The sequence below is a fragment of the Haliotis cracherodii genome, unplaced genomic scaffold (genome assembly GCF_022045235.1).
Source record: "Haliotis cracherodii isolate W230 unplaced genomic scaffold, xgHalCrac1.p SCAF_9, whole genome shotgun sequence".
Lineage (NCBI taxonomy): Eukaryota > Metazoa > Mollusca > Gastropoda > Lepetellida > Haliotidae > Haliotis > Haliotis cracherodii.
In genome coordinates this window covers 28,768,169-28,786,791 of record NW_027266343.1, presented here as the reverse complement: position 1 = coordinate 28,786,791, position 18,623 = coordinate 28,768,169, and the positions used below count along the sequence as shown (strand labels likewise).

The window sequence follows — 18,623 nt, the reverse complement described above, 5'->3', positions numbered from 1 at the left end:
GTGGCCCGGAATAAGGAGTTCTAGATTAATGGGACCCGGAATAAGGAGTTCTAGATTAATGTGGCCCGGAATAAGGAGTTTTAGATTAATGTGGCCCGGAATAAGGAGCTCTAGATTAACGAGGTCATGAATAAGGAGTTCTAGATTAACGGGGCCCGGAATAAGGAGTTCTAGATTAACGGGGCCCGGAATAAGGAGTTCTAGATTAATGTGGCCCGGAATAAGGAGTTCTAGATTAATGTGGCCCGGAATAAGGAGTTCTAGATTAATGTGGCCCGGAATAAGGAGTTCTAGATTAACGAGGTCCGGAATAAGGAGTTCTAGATTAACGGGGCCCGGAATAAGGAGTTCTAGATTAATGTGGCCCGGAATAAGGAGTTCTAGATTAATGGGGACAGGACTAACAGGGTCCGGTGACCTTGCCTGATGTCCCAAAGTCGTATAGTTGAAATATTGCAGTACACGGCGAAGAACAATATGGTTGATTAGTCGAGGATAAATAATTATTTCTGTACTTTCAGCCTGGCGATGTTCCACGTAATACACAGATTATTTCTGTACTTTCCATCAGGTGAGGCACTCTTGAAGAACAACCTCCCCGTGGTGAGTGCTGGGTAACGCTAATAGCTCTTCCCCCGTGTGGACCCGGAGCAGAATTTGTCCACAGCACCCCATTGCTGGTCGAAAAAGGCGACCGAATTGGGCAACCTGTTTGCCGTGTGTTGCGCCCCTGTGTCGGCGGAGGACGGGGGTCTGGCAGTTGAGGGCACTGGTTCCAGGAACAGTGTTCCTTTGCCCAACACACTACTTTGACGCAATAGACGTAATAGACAGTTTATTTCTGTACTTTCTACCAGGTGATGCTCCACGTAATAGATAGATCAGTTCTGTACTTTCAGCCAGGTGATGTTCCACGTAATAGACAGATCATTTCTGTACTTTCAGCCAGGTGATGTTCCACGTAATAGACAGATTATTTCTGTACTTTCAGCCAGGTGATGTTCCACGTAATAGACAGATTATTTCTGTACTTTCAGCCAGGTGATGTTCCACGTAATAGACAGATTATTTCTGTACTTTCTACCGGGTGATGTTCCACGTAATAGACAGATCATTTCTGTACTTTCATCAGATGATGTTTCATGTAATAGAAAGATTATTTATGTACTTCTTGTCACACAATACATGACTAATTTATGACATTTTCATACAACAAAGTACAAAAAAGCCAGATATGAAGATATGAATATGACATCGCCATAGCAGTTTCCGGTGAAAGGCGTCGTGGCATCCTATTACATCCTAGGACTTCCGGTAGCTATTCACGTCTGCCCAGTGGTACATGGGGCATGAAATACATGTGTATGTGTCGGTGAAGTAGACGGAGTGTTCTATGTCAGAAACAGGTATGTAAGTGTGGGTTTTTTTAGGAAAGGAAGGGTGGGCGGGGCTGAAATAGCTGGCTGTGTCCATTCCGTTCAACGTTTCAGATAGATGTGTTCCTTCTGTCCATCTTTTTGTGAGGATTATTTTCGATGTTCGATCAAGAAGAACCTTTTATTAACGTTGAGCTCACTTGTCGAGCGACGTGCATGCACGTGTGTGTCACAAGTGTGGCTGCTTGTACTTGTCCAGAGTTAGTGCTACCTCACTTAGATGTCAAGAGGACGTTTATGAACACCCACTCAAACTCAAAATATGAATATACTCCGAGCCGGCCGGTCCATCGTTTAACCTTTTTTAGCATGACGCGGCCAGAGCAACACCCTGGGATAAACACGGGAGTTTTCAATTCAGATGTTTTCATATTACCGAAATATTACCGACGTAACGTTCAATCGAAATCCACACAGAACGGTGTAGTTCTGACTTTCTAAAACTGTATTTGAAACCACAGATCATATATGGTATATGGTCTCTCTTGAAACCCAACAGGGAGAATGACTGTGTCTCTCAGAGGTAGGTTAAAGTGATTTGATAAGGTTTTGTGTTATCCCAACTGTATCGCTATAGTTTATTTCAGACAGTGCCGTCAGTCCGGTACCCCTGAACATTCGATGGGTGTCACATCAACAGATAGTTCTGTCTCTCTGCAAAAGTGTGACGTGTATTGCAGATCTTCTTATATCTAACCTCTTTAAAGAAACCACTCGCAATAAAACATTGAGTAGGTGATAAAATAAAAATAATGATTATATAGTTTAAGTTCTAGTTACATTCATATTAATTCAATTACTTAAGAGTATGTGTTAAACGATGAAAGCCAATCAGAAACTTCCCACCGATTGACCTTTCTCGGTACAGAACCGATGAGTGCCTGCATACGTGACTCAATAACGGGTGATAAAACATGCGATACTTTAATTGGCAATGCTAATGCTACTTTCTGTACAACTACATTATACTGTGCATGTATACAGGGCGTACCTATAATGACTCTACACAAATATTTACCATGATGAACTTGTCGGGCGGGTGAATTTATTGTTCGTGTTTGTGCACATACACCAATACGTCTATTTTCAAAAACGCACACGTGAGTTACCCCAAATGCGAAAGATAGATATACAGGGAAGCTATTAGTTTCACATATTCATGAAGCATATCAACTATTGTGCAGAGTGTAAAACACGGCTGGTCTGTTTCTATACAGTGACGCCGATAAGCTTTAAGCGTTTGTGGGAATACGAGCTATAGCTTGAAAACGAGCATTTTTCCTTTTTCTTTTCTTACACCATAATGTTATCATGAGGGAAAAAAATGAATTACAAGTTCAATAGGGTTATTTTTAAAATTAATTCAGCCGCATTCTCGTTTACAAATCACACTCCCCTACCCTAACCGTGTATCTAATAACAACTGATAAACTAGCCTGGTTGACAATTCTTTGTCTGTTTAAAAATGCGAGGTACATTTAAGTACATCTTCCCGAGGCATGTGAGTTAACTGACTATAAAAGTTCTACCCTTGCCGAACTAGGCTGGTATTATGGGGTTACGTTTTGGCTGGATTAAAGAGTCTATGCATAGTCCAATCACAACCGCGCAACGAAATCGAAATCCGGTTCGTAAACTGTCATGCAGATTTCGGTCGATTGCAGTATTTACAAAGCATGTGCACCGCCAATTCGTTGTCAACAGACATTTTCCAAATGTTTTCATGTTTTTAATCAAGGTGCTCACGTGATCTGATGCACTTCGCGATGTAAGACCCGTTTTATCACAATATAGATCTTGATTATCGATCAGATCGTCTTGACTGGGCGCCACCATTTTGTTTGAAGCAAATGCAAGTGATACGAGGGATAAAATTTGATTGGTCCATAGGAGAGGCATAGAAGTGACATAACTGGTAATAGCCACTGGTGGCGCTTCAGTCGAGCCCAGGAATTACAGCCCATTTCGGCAAGGGTGGAAACTGGACTTTTAAAGTCAGTTAACTCCCTTGCCTCGGGAAGTTGATTTAATTACGAATTGGTATGTCCCGAAAGGGAAATATGTTGCGACTGTAACTTTTGACCCTGACCTGATGTGACACAGCTACATGTCCTCAACAACTGATTTATATCAATTTGTACTGAACCAAACAAAACATGAAGAAATGGTCGCAATTTTCCCAAAACAAACATGAGTTGTTTTTTGTCGCTGTTGTCCGTCCGTTGATGCTTTGATTATTCGTGACATTCTCAAGTTATTCAAGACAACTCAAAGAACCGTCACCAGCTCTCCTTTTCAAATCTATATTCTGAAATCACCACCGACAGTGGTACAAAAGCATAGGTCTAAAAATATATAACATGATGAGGTTACGTTTTACATTTAGTTCGCACAGTAAGATGTAGAATTGCGACACTTTTAGGCATTTTTTAAACTTGGAAACATTTCTAGTGCACATGACTTTCTTGCACTCTGTAATACAGGTTATGTCGTTCATGAGTAGATGCAATATATTTAGTTGTAGACTTTACAACGGCGTTACATTTGAAATAATAGTGGAATTCGTCAGCAATAGCTACGCAGCATGCTGTTGTCTTTCTGACTCAACGACCTGTCAAATAATCCACACTAAAAAGTCATATTTCTGAATTTGTCTGCCCGCGATTTTACAAATGGTACAAAAGGACGACGTCAAACTCACGCACAGCTATTGCGAAATCCGTCCACCGGAAGCGCTCGTACAATCACCAACATCACCTGAACTCACCCTGTATGTCTGAAGAACATTCCGTTACTCAGCTGCCACACGCGTTTCAAACCAAGCTTTATCGTGCGTTTCAATTATGACTAGCTTAAATTCAATTGTATAATTACTCTCTTACCGTGTTCAGATCCACTAAGAAGTACATGCGTACGTCGTACTTATATATGCCAGTAATGAGATAACAAATAAATGATTAAACCCATATGAAACGGCAAAAAGTGCGAGCTGGACCGAGACTGATAATCGCAGCTGGCTGGTGTGAAAAGAAACTATGACAGAGACTTAAATAGGCCCGTCTATTCAAAGGGAAGTAACTCCGATTATCTCATGCACCGAAGCGGCCAGATAAGATGACTTGCGATTGCCCTTCTGTGTCAGTTGGGTGTTGGCCATTGATTATATACTCATGAATGTGGGAACACTTAGCTTTATAGACAGTAAACTGATATGCTATCACGGGTTTACAACAACACTCATTGTTTAGTGAACGATATCAAATTAAAGTCGGAAAAAGAAACGTTCCAATTTTCATCCCAAAATTTAACATACACGTTCTGATTTGTCGATTTGTATTGTGCTGTCTGCCCAAAATGTACTGTCAATGAAGTAGCCCCATCCCTGCATTTTGTAACCTTATGTTGTAATATCACTATTTCAAGACGTTAATTAGTCTTGCACCATGACTGTTGTATTTATATTTTTTAGTTATTTGTTTTCACTAAAAGCCTAGGCAAGTCTAGATCAAACTAATCCAGTCTAGTTTGCTTGATTCCCCAACAGAAGTTGAAAGTTTCTTTCTATATTTTTGTATTATTTTAAAGACATGTTTTCATTGACTAAGTGTTAGTCGACCGTTACATCAGCTGTTTCGATAAGCAGTAGTTATTGTGATTTGAAACTTCTGTCTGATAAATCTAGAATAGAGTATTTTTCGAATTCAAGTTAGAATATACTTTCGAAATCTTTAAAAATGATGACACCAGGTTTATCTCCTTGTTAAAGTGACATTACATCTTACTCGTGATAGTAACGTCAATCTGGACAACTGGATTGAGGGGAGTAGTGTCCAGAGGCGTGTTCAGGAGGGCGAGCGCCCGCTCGAGAGTACAGCGAGGCAATATCACGCCTTTCTGAACGGAAGGCGCGTACTCGCTCTCGCGGCACAGCATCCAAAATGGCGTCACCGGGAATCAAAACAGCCCTGTCCACAAGTGTCATAGATTCACACATTTAATTTCATCATAAGTTTGATGTGTTCATATTTTGATGTTCATGATAACAAGGTGTTTATTTTTATTATTAGTTACATGTCCCTGTGCTGGACCAGACAATCCAGCAATCGACATGAGCATCGGTCTGTGCAATGGGGATACGATGATATGCATCACCCAAGTCAGCGAGTCTTATTACTCGATCCTAACATATGGGTTGCGGAAGACCTATTGTCTTCCCTGATCATCACGGGTCAATATATTGAAAATGCAAAAATAACTTTTTGATGGTAGATCTAGTCTTAAAGATTATTCTATTGACATCGGTTCCATTCTCGCCAAAGGCAAACATTTGTTCAATGTGCGACGCCATCTTAGATTACGAGGCGAACTACCTCTCGGGTTCGATCGCGAGTACACGCGTGCGCTCGCGCGGTTAGCTGTGTTCAACAGCGCGTGCTCGCGTAATATCGCGAGCGCCCGCCCTCCTGAACACGCCTCTGGTTAATGGGTTTTCACTGTAGTTATTAAACTGAATATTCATACCCTGTGTACAAATATCTATGTTAGAACCACAAAACGATTAGTCTTTTCGGATATGAAACTTCCTATTTATAGGATAGCAGGAGCTGAGTAATGCCTACTTGGAGAGGCTTGTTTGTTGTTTGTTATTAATTATTGTAATTACGGCGCCGAGTGCCCGGGGTGAAAGAGGTGATACGACACTTCGCTTGTACAAGACCTGAAATGTCAGACTACCGCAGAAAACATGGGTGTATAACCTTTCAGTCTTCCATGCACTGTGAGGCCAACGACAAGAAGACACTATCCCCTCAACTCCGCGACCACTGAACCTTCATAGTTCAAGTACACGAGCAGATAAAGACTTATTTTTACGAGCTTATTTTTGCATCGGTTATGTTTTACGTCCGATGCCTTGAGTACCCGGTTTTGTGTAGTTTTGCCCCGGTGAAATTTAGGGAGCAGCATATGCCTGGTTCAAAGTACTATTTTACTTTGTTTGTTTGTTTGTTTGTTGTTTAACGCCACACTCAGCAATATTCCAGCTATATGACGACGGTCTGTAAATAATCGAATCTGGACCGGACAATCCATTGATTGGCATTATCCACGTAAGTCAGCGTGCCTGACCACCGATCCCGCCCAAGCATGGGTTGCTGAAAACCTATTCTACCCCGGATCTTCACGGGTCATTTTACTTTGCAATGCTATAAATGACTGCTGGGTGACGTTGTACTGGTCGATATGGTGTATGTGGGATGCCGTATGTGGGAGTGTTGAATGAGGGGTGTTGTGTTGGGTGTGTGTTCTTTTAGGGCTTTTAATATATAGGATGATGTTGTTTTAGCGTAATTAGAGTGCACGAGTTATCTTCATAAACTGACTGCAATAAAGTATGTCAGATAGCTTTCACTACCATATATGGTGGAGGTGTTAAAAAAAAATACGGAAAAGCAAAAACATTATACACATAGGGGAAAAGATAATAGCTTGTGTTATTTGTGTAAAAGTATGTTTATGGCTTTTATGTATGAATGGATATACATTTTCCAAACACTGGTGTGAACAGGGTTGTGTCCTTAGCCAAATGTTATTCATCTTCCTTCTATATACCAGCTTGCATGTACTATTAAGAGAGAACCGAGGAAGTTTCGCGTCACAAGAGAATGAAGACCATGTCATTTGCTGAGGAGAATTTTGCGATTATACTGTTCATGATTTGCCAAAAAAAACTTAGATGCATTGGAAGCCTTCGCTTATAAATGTGGTCTCACTGTTAAATCAGAAATGGGTGGCATTATGTAAAAAAAAAAAGTGAAAACTGGATCCGTCACAGATATTAGACAGGCTTACGCAAATCCCTCTCGCTTCGAGTATCTCGCTCAAGTGGGACCAACCAAGTCCACGGTAGAAGTCGTTGGAGAGCACCAGTCTTGACCAACTGAAGATGCTAAACTGAACTATGGCTCCAACATATATGGTAGAGGATACAAAAGCAACCTTGAACTACTGGATTCTATCCACCATCAAGGTGAACTAATATTATGACTTGGCATCTTCTCGAGGCAAGGGAGTTAAATGACTGTAGATGCCCAGTTGACGGTACACATGCCCCGCAAATCCCACAATCGACCGAAATCTGCACGGCAGTCGCTATGTTCTTTATAACAACCCGTATGTCAATTTCTGGCCCTTGCTTCGTGATTTTCAACTTAGTAAACAGGGTGTGCAATGGGGACAATCCTCATCAGAAACAACTGAAGTTACAATAATGAAAGTTTGCATGCTTATCTAAGAGATACTTGTGAAGACTGAATTCGAAAATTCGTCCCATAAATTATTTTTTGAGAGAGTTATGGCCCTTGCTCCGTGCTTATCAACTTAGTGCATAGTGTGAGCAGATTTTCAGAAACTACTGAAGTTCGCTTATCTAAGAGCTTATGTGATTACATCAAGCGACCAAATTAAGGCTTAAAAGGACACTTTTTATAGTTAATATTCACTGCTAAATAAAAAAACCCAAAATTCTAATGTGCCCCACGACGGGGGATAGTGATAACGCTGTTTTCTTGTTTTTCATGTGAACAATTTACTTGCCTTTGTATGTGTTTTGGACGCGCGAACCTGGTGTTGTCACTATTTAAAAGTGATTTATAAACACATGCTTATGATAGTCCGAATCGTACAACGGACACTTTCGTAGGATTATGGAAAAGGTTTGGTCACCCTTTATTTAATGGAGGGCTATGGTATGAAGGAACGGTGCAATGGTGATTCTAATAAAAAGAAGGCTGCGAAAAGGTGAACTTAAACACTTTATAGACGAACTTCGGAATAACAAAACAACTGATTTCTCTTGCCGAGGTCATTATTTTAAAGCAAGGACCCTAGGGACCGATCACATCGTTTGTAGGTTTATCGACACAAACTAGACCTTTTGGTGGTATAAGTAGTAGCATTTGTAGCAGTAGTAACAATAGTACTACTAGCAGTAGAAGTAGTTGTAGTTGCAGTAGCAGTAGCAGTAGTAGTAGTATCTGAAGTAGTACTACTACTAGTAGTAGTAATAATAGTAGCAGTGGTGGTGGTAGAAGTGGGGGAGGACGTTAAAGTATTAGTGGTGTTGGTACTATTAGTTGTTGCAGCGGTAGTGATGGTGGTAGTAGTTACAGTGGTGGCAGCGGTAGTGATGGTGGTAGTAGTTACAGTGATGGCAGCGGTAGTGATGGTGGTAGTAGTAACAGTGATGGCAGCGGTAGTGATGGTGGTAGTAGTAACAGTGATGGCAGCGGTAGGGATGGCGGTAGTAGTAACAATGGTGGCAGCTGTGGTGATGGCGGTAGTAGTAACAGTGATGGCAGCGGTAGGGATGGCGGTAGTAGTAACAATGGTGGCAGCTGTGGTGATGGCGGTAGTAGTAACAGTGATGGCAGCGGTAGGGATGGCGGTAGTAGTAACAATGGTGGCAGCTGTGGTGATGGCGGTAGTAGTAACAGTGGTGGCAGCGGTAGTGATGGCGGTAGTAGTAACAATGATGGCAGCGGTGGTGATGGCGGTAGTGGTAACAGTGATGGCAGCGGTAGTGATGGCAGTAGTAGTAACAATGGTGGCAGCTGTGGTGATGGCGGTAGTAGTAACAGTGGTGGCAGCGGTAGTGATGGCGGTAGTAGTAACAGTGATGGCAGCGGTGGTGATGGCGGTAGTAGTAACAGTGATGGCAGTGGTAGTGATGGTGGTAGTAGTAACAGTGATGGCAGCGGTGGTGATGGCGGTAGTAGTAACAATGATGGCAGCGGTAGTGATGGCGGTAGTAGTAACAATGATGGCAGCGGTGGTGATGGTGGTTGTAGTAACAGTGATGGCAGCGGTAGTGATGGTGGTTGTAGTAACAGTGATGGCAGCGGTAGTGATGGTGATAGTAGTAACAGTAATGGCAGCGGTAGTGATGGTGGTTGTAGTAACAGTGATGGCAGCGGTTGTGATTGTGATAGTAGTAACAGTGATAGCAGCGGTAGTGATGGTGGTAGTAGTTACAGTGATGGCAGTGGTAGTGATGGCGGTAGTAGTAACAATGATGGCAGTGGTAGTGCTGGTGGTAGTAGTAACAGTGATGGCAGCGGTAGTGATGGTGATAGTAGTAACAGTGATGGCAGCGGTAGTGCTGGTGGTAGTAGTAACAGTGATGGCAGCGGTAGTGATGGTGGTAGTAGTTACAGTGGTGGCAGCGGTAGTGATGGTGGTAGTAGTAACAGTGATGGCAGCGGTAGTGCTGGTGGTAGTAGTTACAATGGTGGCAGCGGTAGTGCTGGTGGTAGTAGTAACAGTGATGGCAGCGGTAGTGATGGTGGTAGTAGTTACAGTGGTGGCAGCGGTAGTGCTGGTGTTAGTAGTAACAATGATGGCAGCGGTAGTGATGGTGGTAGTAGTAACAGCGATGGCAGCGGTAGTGATGGTGGTAGTAGTTACAGTGGTGGCAGCGGTAGTGATGGTGATAGTAGTAACAGTAATGGCAGCGGTAGTGATGAAGGTAGTAGTAACAGCGATGGCAGCGGTAGTGCTGGTGGTAGTAGTAACAGCGATGGCAGCGGTAGTGATGGTGGTAGTAGTTACAGTGATGGCAGCGGTAGTGATGGTGGTAGTAGTAACAGTGGTGGCAGTTGTAGTGATGGTGGTAGTAGTAACAGTGATGGCAGCGGTAGTGCTGGTGGTAGTAGTAACAATGATGGCAGCGGTAGTGATGGCGGTAGTAGTAACAGTGATGGCAGCGGTAGTGCTGGTGGTAGAAGTAACAGTGATGGCAGCGGTAGTGATGGCGGTAGTAGTAACAGTGGTGGCAGCGGTAGTGATGGCGGTAGTCGTAACAGTAATGGCAGCGGTAGTGATGAAGTTAGTAGTAACAATGATGGCAGCCGTAGTGCTGGTGGTAGTCGTAACAGTGATGGCAGCGGTAGTGATGGCGGTAGTAGTAACAGTGGTGGCAGCGGTAGTGATGGCGGTAGTAGTAACAGTAATGGCAGCGGTAGTGATGAAGGTAGTAGTAACAATGATGGCAGCCGTAGTGCTGGTGGTAGTAGTAACAGTGGTGGCAGCGGTAGTGATGAAGGTAGTAGTAACAATGATGGCAGCCGAAGTGATGGCGGTAGTAGTAACAGTAATGGCAGCCGAAGTGATGGTGATAGTAGTAACAATGCTGGCAGCGGTGGGGATGGTGGTAGTAGTAACAGTGGTGGCAGCGGTAGTGATGGTGGTAGTAGTTACAGTGATGGCAGCGGTAGTGATGGCGGTAGTAGTAACAGTAATGGCAGTGGTAGTGATGGTGGTAGTAGTAACAATGATGGCAGCGGTAGTGATGGCGGTAGTAGTAACAATGATGGCAGCGGTAGTGATGGTGATAGTAGTAATAATGATGGCAGCGGTAGTGATGGCGGTAGTAGTAACAGTGGTGGCAGCGGTAGTGATGGTGGTTGTAGTAACAGTGATGGCAGCGGTAGTGATGGTGGTAGTAGTAACAATGCTGGTGGCGGTGGGGATGGTGGTAGTAGTAACAGTGGTGGCAGCGGTAGTGATGGTGGTAGTAGTTACAGTGATGGCAGCGGTAGTGATGGCGGTAGTAGTAACAGTAATGGCAGCGGTAGTGATGGCGGTAGTAGTAACAGTGATGGCAGCGGTAGTGATGGTGGTAGTAGTAATAATGATGGCAGCGGTAGTGATGGCGGTAGTAGTAACAATGATGGCAGCGGTAGTGATGGCGGTAGTAGTAACAGTGGTGGCAGCGGTGGTGATGGCGGTAGTAGTAACAGTGGTGGCAGCGGTATTGATGGTGGTAGTAGTAACAATGATGGCATCGGTAGTGATGGCGGTAGTAGTAACAGTAATGGCAGCGGTAGTAGTAACAGTGATGGCAGCGGTAGTGATGGCGGTAGTACTAATAATGATGGCAGCGGTAGTGATGGCGGTAAAGTACAGTGATGGCAGCGGTAGTGATGGTGGTAGTAGTAACAGTGATGGCAGCGGTGGTGATGGCGGTAGTAGTAACAGTGGTGGCAGTGGTAGTGATGGTGGTAGTAGTAACAGTAATGGCAGCGGTGTTGATGGCGGTAGTAGTAACAGTGATGGCAGCGGTAGTGATTGTGTTGGTGGCAGTAGTAGTAGTCGGTCGCGCAGTACCACGTCACACGCAGCTAGTGAGCTGTGACTCACCCCATCCTGGCTGACAATACATAGCAACAACGAGGCTAGACTTCCGCCGCATGCAGCAATATTCCAGTACTATCGCTCGGGAAAAGGAAACTTTTGTACCTTTAATCTTCACAATAGCCAACAAGAAGTTAACTATGCGATTAAGGTTTGACCCCGCTTTTATCAATACTCCAGCACTTTCACGAAAAGGACCACCAATAATAGGTTTACAGGTTCCCATGTTGGGAATCGAACGTGCGAAACGTGCGAACGCTTTTACTATTAGACTCCCTCACACCGCAACCGCCTATGTGATGTGTGAATTGAATACAGTTGCATATAAAAAATCGGAAAGAAATGAAAAGGAGATTCGATCGATGAATAACTGGGCGTTGTTATGTCTAGGTTATCTGAATAATTTGTTGATCACTGCCAAAATATGGTGACTGTCAGTTAATACTGATATCACCTGGCTATTGAGAACAGGTAAGTATTATGAATATACAGCGCACTGACATTGGCGTGTATAGGTGCGAATCTGTGTAATCTACCAACCAGGAAGTAGTAAGGTGACACACGTTAAAACAGAGTGTGCGTACTAAGCTGCATGCGAAACTGCTTATTAAAACAGCCAAAGCCTGGACAAAACACTACAAACAAGTCAACCATCAAGAAGGTAAGGAATCGTTTTGTATAGCTGACCTCATACGGAAACATGGCCTTGCATAATATACAGGTGTATGCGCACGGGGTTTCTATGTAGGTCATAGCCAATCGACGAGACTCTGATCCATGATATAGGTATGGCTGAACATAGCGACGCTTCCAGTGTCAGGTTAGAAACATATCCCTTTCGTAAGTTGGGGTATGAATTTATAATGTTATCAACAGTCATTGAAATATTTAAAAATTTTCATCTTTACGCATAGACGACGAGGGATCAAGCACACCGCCCTGTCGCATACCTTGCGTGCACAGACGTGTGTCTCATGTTGTTCATTATAGCATGACTGTTCAGCGGAAATAAATACAACCGGCTGGGAATGAATTTTTTCGGTCAGCTAAACGTGTATGTTTGTACAATCAGAAGGTAATTGGTACATGAGTGAAGGAACAACTTGGTTGTTATACAGATTTTAGACATACACAGTTGTAGTTGTTTTGCGGAGGCTTCCAATTGTAAACAATGCCATTCTTTATAGATATTCACTTGACATATCACGAGAAGCAATTTTGTGTGTCATGGAAAGATAGCAACGTCCCCATCAAAAGTGGAGTAGTATATTGAGTAATCTGTCCGCAATGTCAATACCAGCTGCTCAGTTTATCCAAGTGACATAAGACGTCACAACTCGCTCTACAGGATCTGCTGCTCAGTGAATTTGAATCCGAGATTCGCACTGTTAACGTTCCGTGTTTTTATGCATCCTATCTGTGAGTTGTTTTACCAAATAGGCAAACCAGGCAACACTCCCCACATTAAAATGACAGAACTGATATAACATGGAATATTGAAGTATTGACACCCCATCATGAAATATTGACTCACCTTCACGAATCATTTACTTACCTTCAATAATCATTGACTCGCCATCATGAATCATTGACTCACCTTCATGAATCATTGACTCACCTTCATGAATCATTGTCCCTAATTCATTAACCATTGACTCACCATCGTGAATCACTGACTCACCATCATAAACATTGACTCAACCTCATGAATCATTTACTCGCCGTCATAAATAATTGACTAAACTTCATGAATCATTGACTCATCATCATTAATCATTGACTCATCATCATGAATCATTGACTCACTTTCATAAGTCATTGACTCACCATCATGAATCTTTGACTCACCTTCATGGACAATTGACTCACCAACATGAATCCATGAATCACCATAATAAACATTGACTCAACCTCATGAATCATTGATTCGTCCTCATAGATAATTGATTCATCAATATAAATCATTGGATCACCATCATGAATCATTGACTCACTTTCATGAATCAATTACTCAGTATCATTCATCACTGACTCACCTTTATAAATCATTGACACACCATCTTGAATCAGTGACTCAACATCATGAATTATTGCCTCAATATCATGAATCATTGCCTCACATTAATAAATCACTGACTCACCATCTTGAATAATTGCCTCACCATCATGAATCATTGCCTCACATTTATAAATCATTGACTCACCATCTTGAATAATTGCCTCACCATCATGAATCATTGCCTCGCCTTCATGAATCATTGCCTCACCTTCATGAATCATTGCCTCACCATCATGAATCATTGCCTCACCATCATGAATCATTGCCTCACCTTCATGAATCATTGCCTCGCCTTCATGAATCATTGCCTCACCATCACGAATCATTGCCTCACCCTCATGAATCATTGCCTCACCATCATGAATCATTGCCTCACCTTCATGAATCTTTGCCTCGCCTTCATGAATCTTTGCCTCGCCATCATGAATCTTTGCCTCGCCTTCATGAATCATTGCCTCGCCTTCATGAATCATTGCCTCGCCTTCATGAATCATTGCCTCACCTTCATGAATCATTGCCTCGCCTTCATGAATCATTGCCTCGCCATCACGAATCATTGCCTCACCTTCATGAATCATTGCCTCGCCTTCATGAATATTTGCCTCACCTTCATGAATCATTGCCTCACCTTCATGAATCACAGCCTCACCATCATGAATCATTGCCTCACCTTCATGAATCTTTGCCTCGCCTTCATGAACTACTGACTCACCTTCATGAACTATTGACTCACCTTCATGGACTATTGACTCACGTATTGACACGGTGCCACCGTCAGTCCACGTTACCTTACGCCAAAGCGTGTTGCATGCAGTAAGTTGACCAATTGATCGATGTAGTTGAACAAAAATCGACATCTTGTCTGAAACAACATGATAATAAAGATGAAAGTTATGGACATCATATTGTAGCATAGCGTACTCATCTAGCGGTAACAGTGGTGGCAGCGGTAGTGATGATGGTAGTAGTAACAATGATGGCAGCGGTAGCGATGAAGGTAGGAGTAACAGTGGTGGCAGCGGTAGTGATGGTGGTAGTAGTAACAGTGGTGGCAGCTGTGGTGATGGTGGTAGTAGTAACAGTGGTGGCAGCTGTGGTGATGGCGGTAGTAGTAACAATTGTGGCAGCGGTAGTGCTGGTGGTAGTAGTAACAATGATGGCAGCGGTAGCGATGAAGGTAGGAGTAACAGTGGTGGCAGCGGTAGTGATTGTGGTAGTAGTAACAGTGGTGGCACTGTCTATCTGAACGCTTTGTTTACTGAGGCATGATTTAATATTGAAGATTTGGTACCATTCACTTTCACTAAAACTTAGTCTATGGATGATTCTGTAGGTTGTATTGTAGGTTGCGTTGTAGGTTGTTCAGAGGTTGTATTTTATGTTGGGTTGTAGGCTGTTTTGTAGGTTGTATTGTAGGTTGCGTTGTAGGTTGTTCAGAGGTTGTATTTTATGTTGGGTTGTAGGCTGTTTTGTAGGTTGTATTGTAGGTTGCGTTGTAGGTTGTTCAGAGGTTGTATTTTATGTTGGGTTGTAGGCTGTTTTGTAGGTTGTATTTTATGTTGGGTTGTAGGTTGTTTTGTAGGTTGTATTGTAGGTTTTGTTGTGGGTTATTGTGAGCTGTGTTGTAGATTGTGTTGTATGCTGTGTTGTTGGTTTTGTTGTAGGCGGTATTGTAGGTTGTGTTATGAGTTATGCTGTAGGAGGTGTGGTGAAATCTGGTTTAACGTCGCGTCCAAGATTATTGCACTTATATAGCGACCTAAATGCACACGTGTGGGTGTGTGTGGCTGCTTGTACTAGTCCAGAGTGATGCTGATTTATAGTGCTAGCTCACTGAGATACCATGCCGCAAGTTTAGCATGAACACCCCACATAGACACAGTATACTCCGAGCCGACCAGTCCTTGTTTTAGCAACAAGACAGGGTAACAACAAGTACCATCTTTTAACGTCTTTTGGTATGACGCGGCCAGGGATCGAACCCCGGACCTTCCGCTATTCGGGCGGACGCTCTATCACTAGACCACGGAGGCGATCTGTGTTGTAGGATGTAACGAAGGTTGTATTGTTCGTTAAGTTACAGATTATAATTCGTCTGCGCCTTGCATCATTTGTGCTTTACCTCCCACATTAAGATGACAAAACCAAAAACAAATGTGACATAACTAACAACAGTTCACACGCCTCTCAAACCAGTTCACAGAAGGCATACGTGCACAAACGTGGACATAACACTGGATGGCTATAGTGGGCTGTAGTGTTTCGGTTTTTCAACGCATTGAACCATATACATGTAGATATATGTCCCATGATATGACCAAAGCTGAAGTACCTTCCTTCTTCCTGTATGCGTATAGTCGATACAATAGCCTATTTTGGGCTGTAACATAGGAAGATACAAGCATCTATGAGGGAATATTGTTGACTCAGATTTCACAGATTTCACTATTTCACTATTGAGAGATCTGATTGGTCCACGTGATCTTAATAAAATAGTATGTATCCCGCATGCGAGAGAAATACATTTCTGAGAGGTAGAATAACGCCCTTATACCCCACCATTAGGCAAACAGAGTGCATGTGGATTTCTCAGCGGGAGAATAAATCCCTAAAACCCAGCTTTGAAGCAAAAAGCCGCACACTTTGTCGGAGTCAATTAAAGTCACGTGACATAGCACAAGTTAACCTCAGCTCCATCGAACAGTTGTTTTCGATCAATTTTGAATTTGTTTTAATTCGTTCACAATAACAGATTAAAACATGTCGGTCAGGGGTACATGGGGCTGTATGTGTCCTTCGTTAGGTTTTATATCAGTCGCCTCTGACTCGTGGTATAAAACCTAACGCGGGACGCATAATAGCCCATGTACTAGGAGTGATCCTGCTACAACTTATAATGTAGTATCTATTTGTTTGAATAGGGCTTCCTACCATCTTCACAAGGCACTAGAAGGTACAGCAACGCACTATGCGTTCCTTTGGCGTGCCAGAAACCTATGCTCGTGGTTCGAATACCAGATTCGCCCCGGTTATGTTTTCCAGTCACAAGCTGACATGCCGTGATGTTACTGACATATTCTTCAAAGTGGCTTTAAACCAAAATCACTCACTCACTCATGATTTGATTCCACATTTCCATCACGAATTAAAAGAGAGTGAATGAGATTCTACGCCACATTAAGCAATATTGATCAAAAGAATGACAGAGGATACCAAGGATATACTATTGTGCCAAGATGGGAATCGAACCTGTGGTTTCGGCGTGATGGACGACCACTGAAGGCACTTAGCTACTGCGCCACGTTTATGGTTAGGTAGTGAGGGGCCTCTGCTAGCACAATACACACGCGATATCACGGCGCAGGCCACAGAGCATAGAACCAGGTCTTCGGTGTGATTAACTAAGCTTTATCCACTGGACTAACTGAACCTCTTAATCACGAATAAGGTAAGCTTTAGAAATAAATATGTTATGAAGTATATTTAATTTCCATTCGTCGAAATATGATAAATCGTGGAGTCAGTATAAAACGAAATCGGATTTCTCGAAGATGTCGACTAACGAACCAAAACATTCGAACGGCGGATAAAAATGTCCTACGTTAGAGAATATTTGGTTTTCTTCAATGGTTGTTAATCTAAATGATTATCCGTCTTCGTCATTTGTAATGCGCCCTGTGTCATTTTCATTTTCTCTTCAATTAATTTTATTAACCCGCTATATTTATTGTATTAGTCTGAATACAATTTTCTCATTTCTATCCACTAAAAATAATCCAACGACAAAAAAAACTTAGTAAACAGAATACATGTCTGACCCTGCTGAGCTCAATCAGTGATGGTCATGCCATACGACTCTGAGGGTGCATTATTCAGAGCCTTAATCGGTGTGGATTGCTTGTGTTAACTGTGCGTTTACACTTTATCGCCCGCTTCCTGATTCGTCGAGTCAGTCGTGTGTTTACTGCCATGTGGCATTCACACTCTTGGCGGACATAAATAGACTCATGCGAGGGAACTGGTAGACAATCAATAGTCAGGCAGACTCGGTGAAGGCTTCTTTTAGATTATTTGTGGCGAGTGTGTTTTTTGAGTTGAACATATATCAACATTCCAGGATATCAGGCAGGTTTCATATCAAGACATGGTTCACACATTGTACGCACGTGGAAATCGAACCCGGTCGTCGGCGTGATCTCCAGTGTATGACCCACTTGACTAACCTACCGCTCTGTATTACTTTCACTTAACGTACAATCATCTTAGATATCACATGTATTTTAGATTTAGAAAAGTTGTGTTTTCTTGAATTCGGGTAGTTTGAAAGCAGATTTTGAGTTATATAAATGTCAAAAATAATTATTTTCTTTTTAATTGCAACAACGTAACGCCGTGTATATGGTTGTCAAAGTGAAACGCTTCTAGCACCAGAACATCGTTAGCAAAGTTCTCTATTGAATAACCTCAAGTATAAGCGAAGTTGGAAAGGCCTTCGGCGTCAGTTGTTGTTTTCGGGTGTAAGTTAACTGTTTTATACTTCAAGTGCTGCTTGCCGCTGTGTGGGGCTTCACACCTTCAAGGATACAAGAAATGTGAACTTCAACATTAATGATAGTCCTCGAATGCTTCTATAATCAACCGTTTCCCAAACACCCGGTGTCATGGTGACTCTGATAGGTTGTGTTGTATTGTGGGTTGTATTGTGGGTTGTATTGTAGGTTGTATTGTGGGTTGTATTGTAGGTTGTATTGTGGGTTGTATTGTAGGTTGTACTGTAGGTTGTATTGTAGGTTGTATTGTAGGTTGTATTGTAGGTTGTACTGTAGGTTTTATTGTAGGTTTTATGTAGGTTGTCTCGTAGGTTTTATTGTAGGTTGCGTTGTATGTTGTATTGTGTGTTGTATTGTAGGTTGTATTGTGGGTTGTATTGTGGGTTG

At 42.6% G+C, this 18,623-nt stretch overlaps 3 protein-coding genes across 6 annotated transcripts in view; 2 read left to right on the top strand and 1 right to left on the bottom strand.

Annotated features, from left to right (window-relative positions):
• Positions 1–4,400, bottom strand: part of LOC139452782 (uncharacterized) — a 29,274-nt gene extending 24,874 nt beyond the window's left edge. Inside the window, exon 1 of one of the 2 annotated variants that reach the window (XM_071234397.1) lies at positions 4,319–4,400. In XM_071234397.1, the coding sequence (XP_071090498.1) occupies positions 4,319–4,345 (27 nt within the window). In that variant the 5' untranslated portion in view covers positions 4,346–4,400. Of the gene's footprint in view, positions 1–4,137; positions 4,159–4,318 lie in introns of those variants that run through there. The other variant, XM_071234398.1, reaches the window with a different exon arrangement.
• Positions 1,324–18,623, top strand: part of LOC139452781 (SH3 domain-binding protein 2-like) — a 40,188-nt gene continuing 22,888 nt past the window's right edge. The window contains exon 1 of one of the 3 annotated variants that reach the window (XM_071234395.1): positions 1,324–1,406. The gene's annotated coding sequence lies outside the window, so the exon portion shown is untranslated. Of the gene's footprint in view, positions 1,407–1,938; positions 1,960–12,175; positions 12,289–18,623 lie in introns of those variants that run through there. The other 2 variants (XM_071234396.1, XM_071234394.1) reach the window with 2 other exon arrangements.
• On the top strand, positions 8,170–14,955 carry LOC139451825 (uncharacterized PE-PGRS family protein PE_PGRS54-like). Its single transcript, XM_071233127.1, has 3 exons — positions 8,170–8,234; positions 8,579–11,398; positions 14,598–14,955. Exons 1-3 carry the CDS (start codon positions 8,170–8,172, stop codon positions 14,953–14,955), a joined length of 3,243 nt encoding a protein of 1,080 aa, XP_071089228.1.

What these genes read in the sequence shown, in the direction of transcription:
- LOC139451825 (XM_071233127.1), top strand. Translation starts at nt 8,170, where the DNA reads ATGGAGGGCTATGGTATGAAGGAACGGTGCAATGGTGATTCTAATAAA. An exon ending in AAAAAGAAGGCTGCGAAAAG is followed by an intron (nt 8,235 to 8,578) that starts GTGAACTTAAAC and finishes TAGTTGTTGCAG; the next exon opens with CGGTAGTGATGGTGGTAGTA. An exon ending in AGTGATGGCGGTAAAGTACA is followed by an intron (nt 11,399 to 14,597) that starts GTGATGGCAGCG and finishes ATCATATTGTAG; the next exon opens with CATAGCGTACTCATCTAGCG.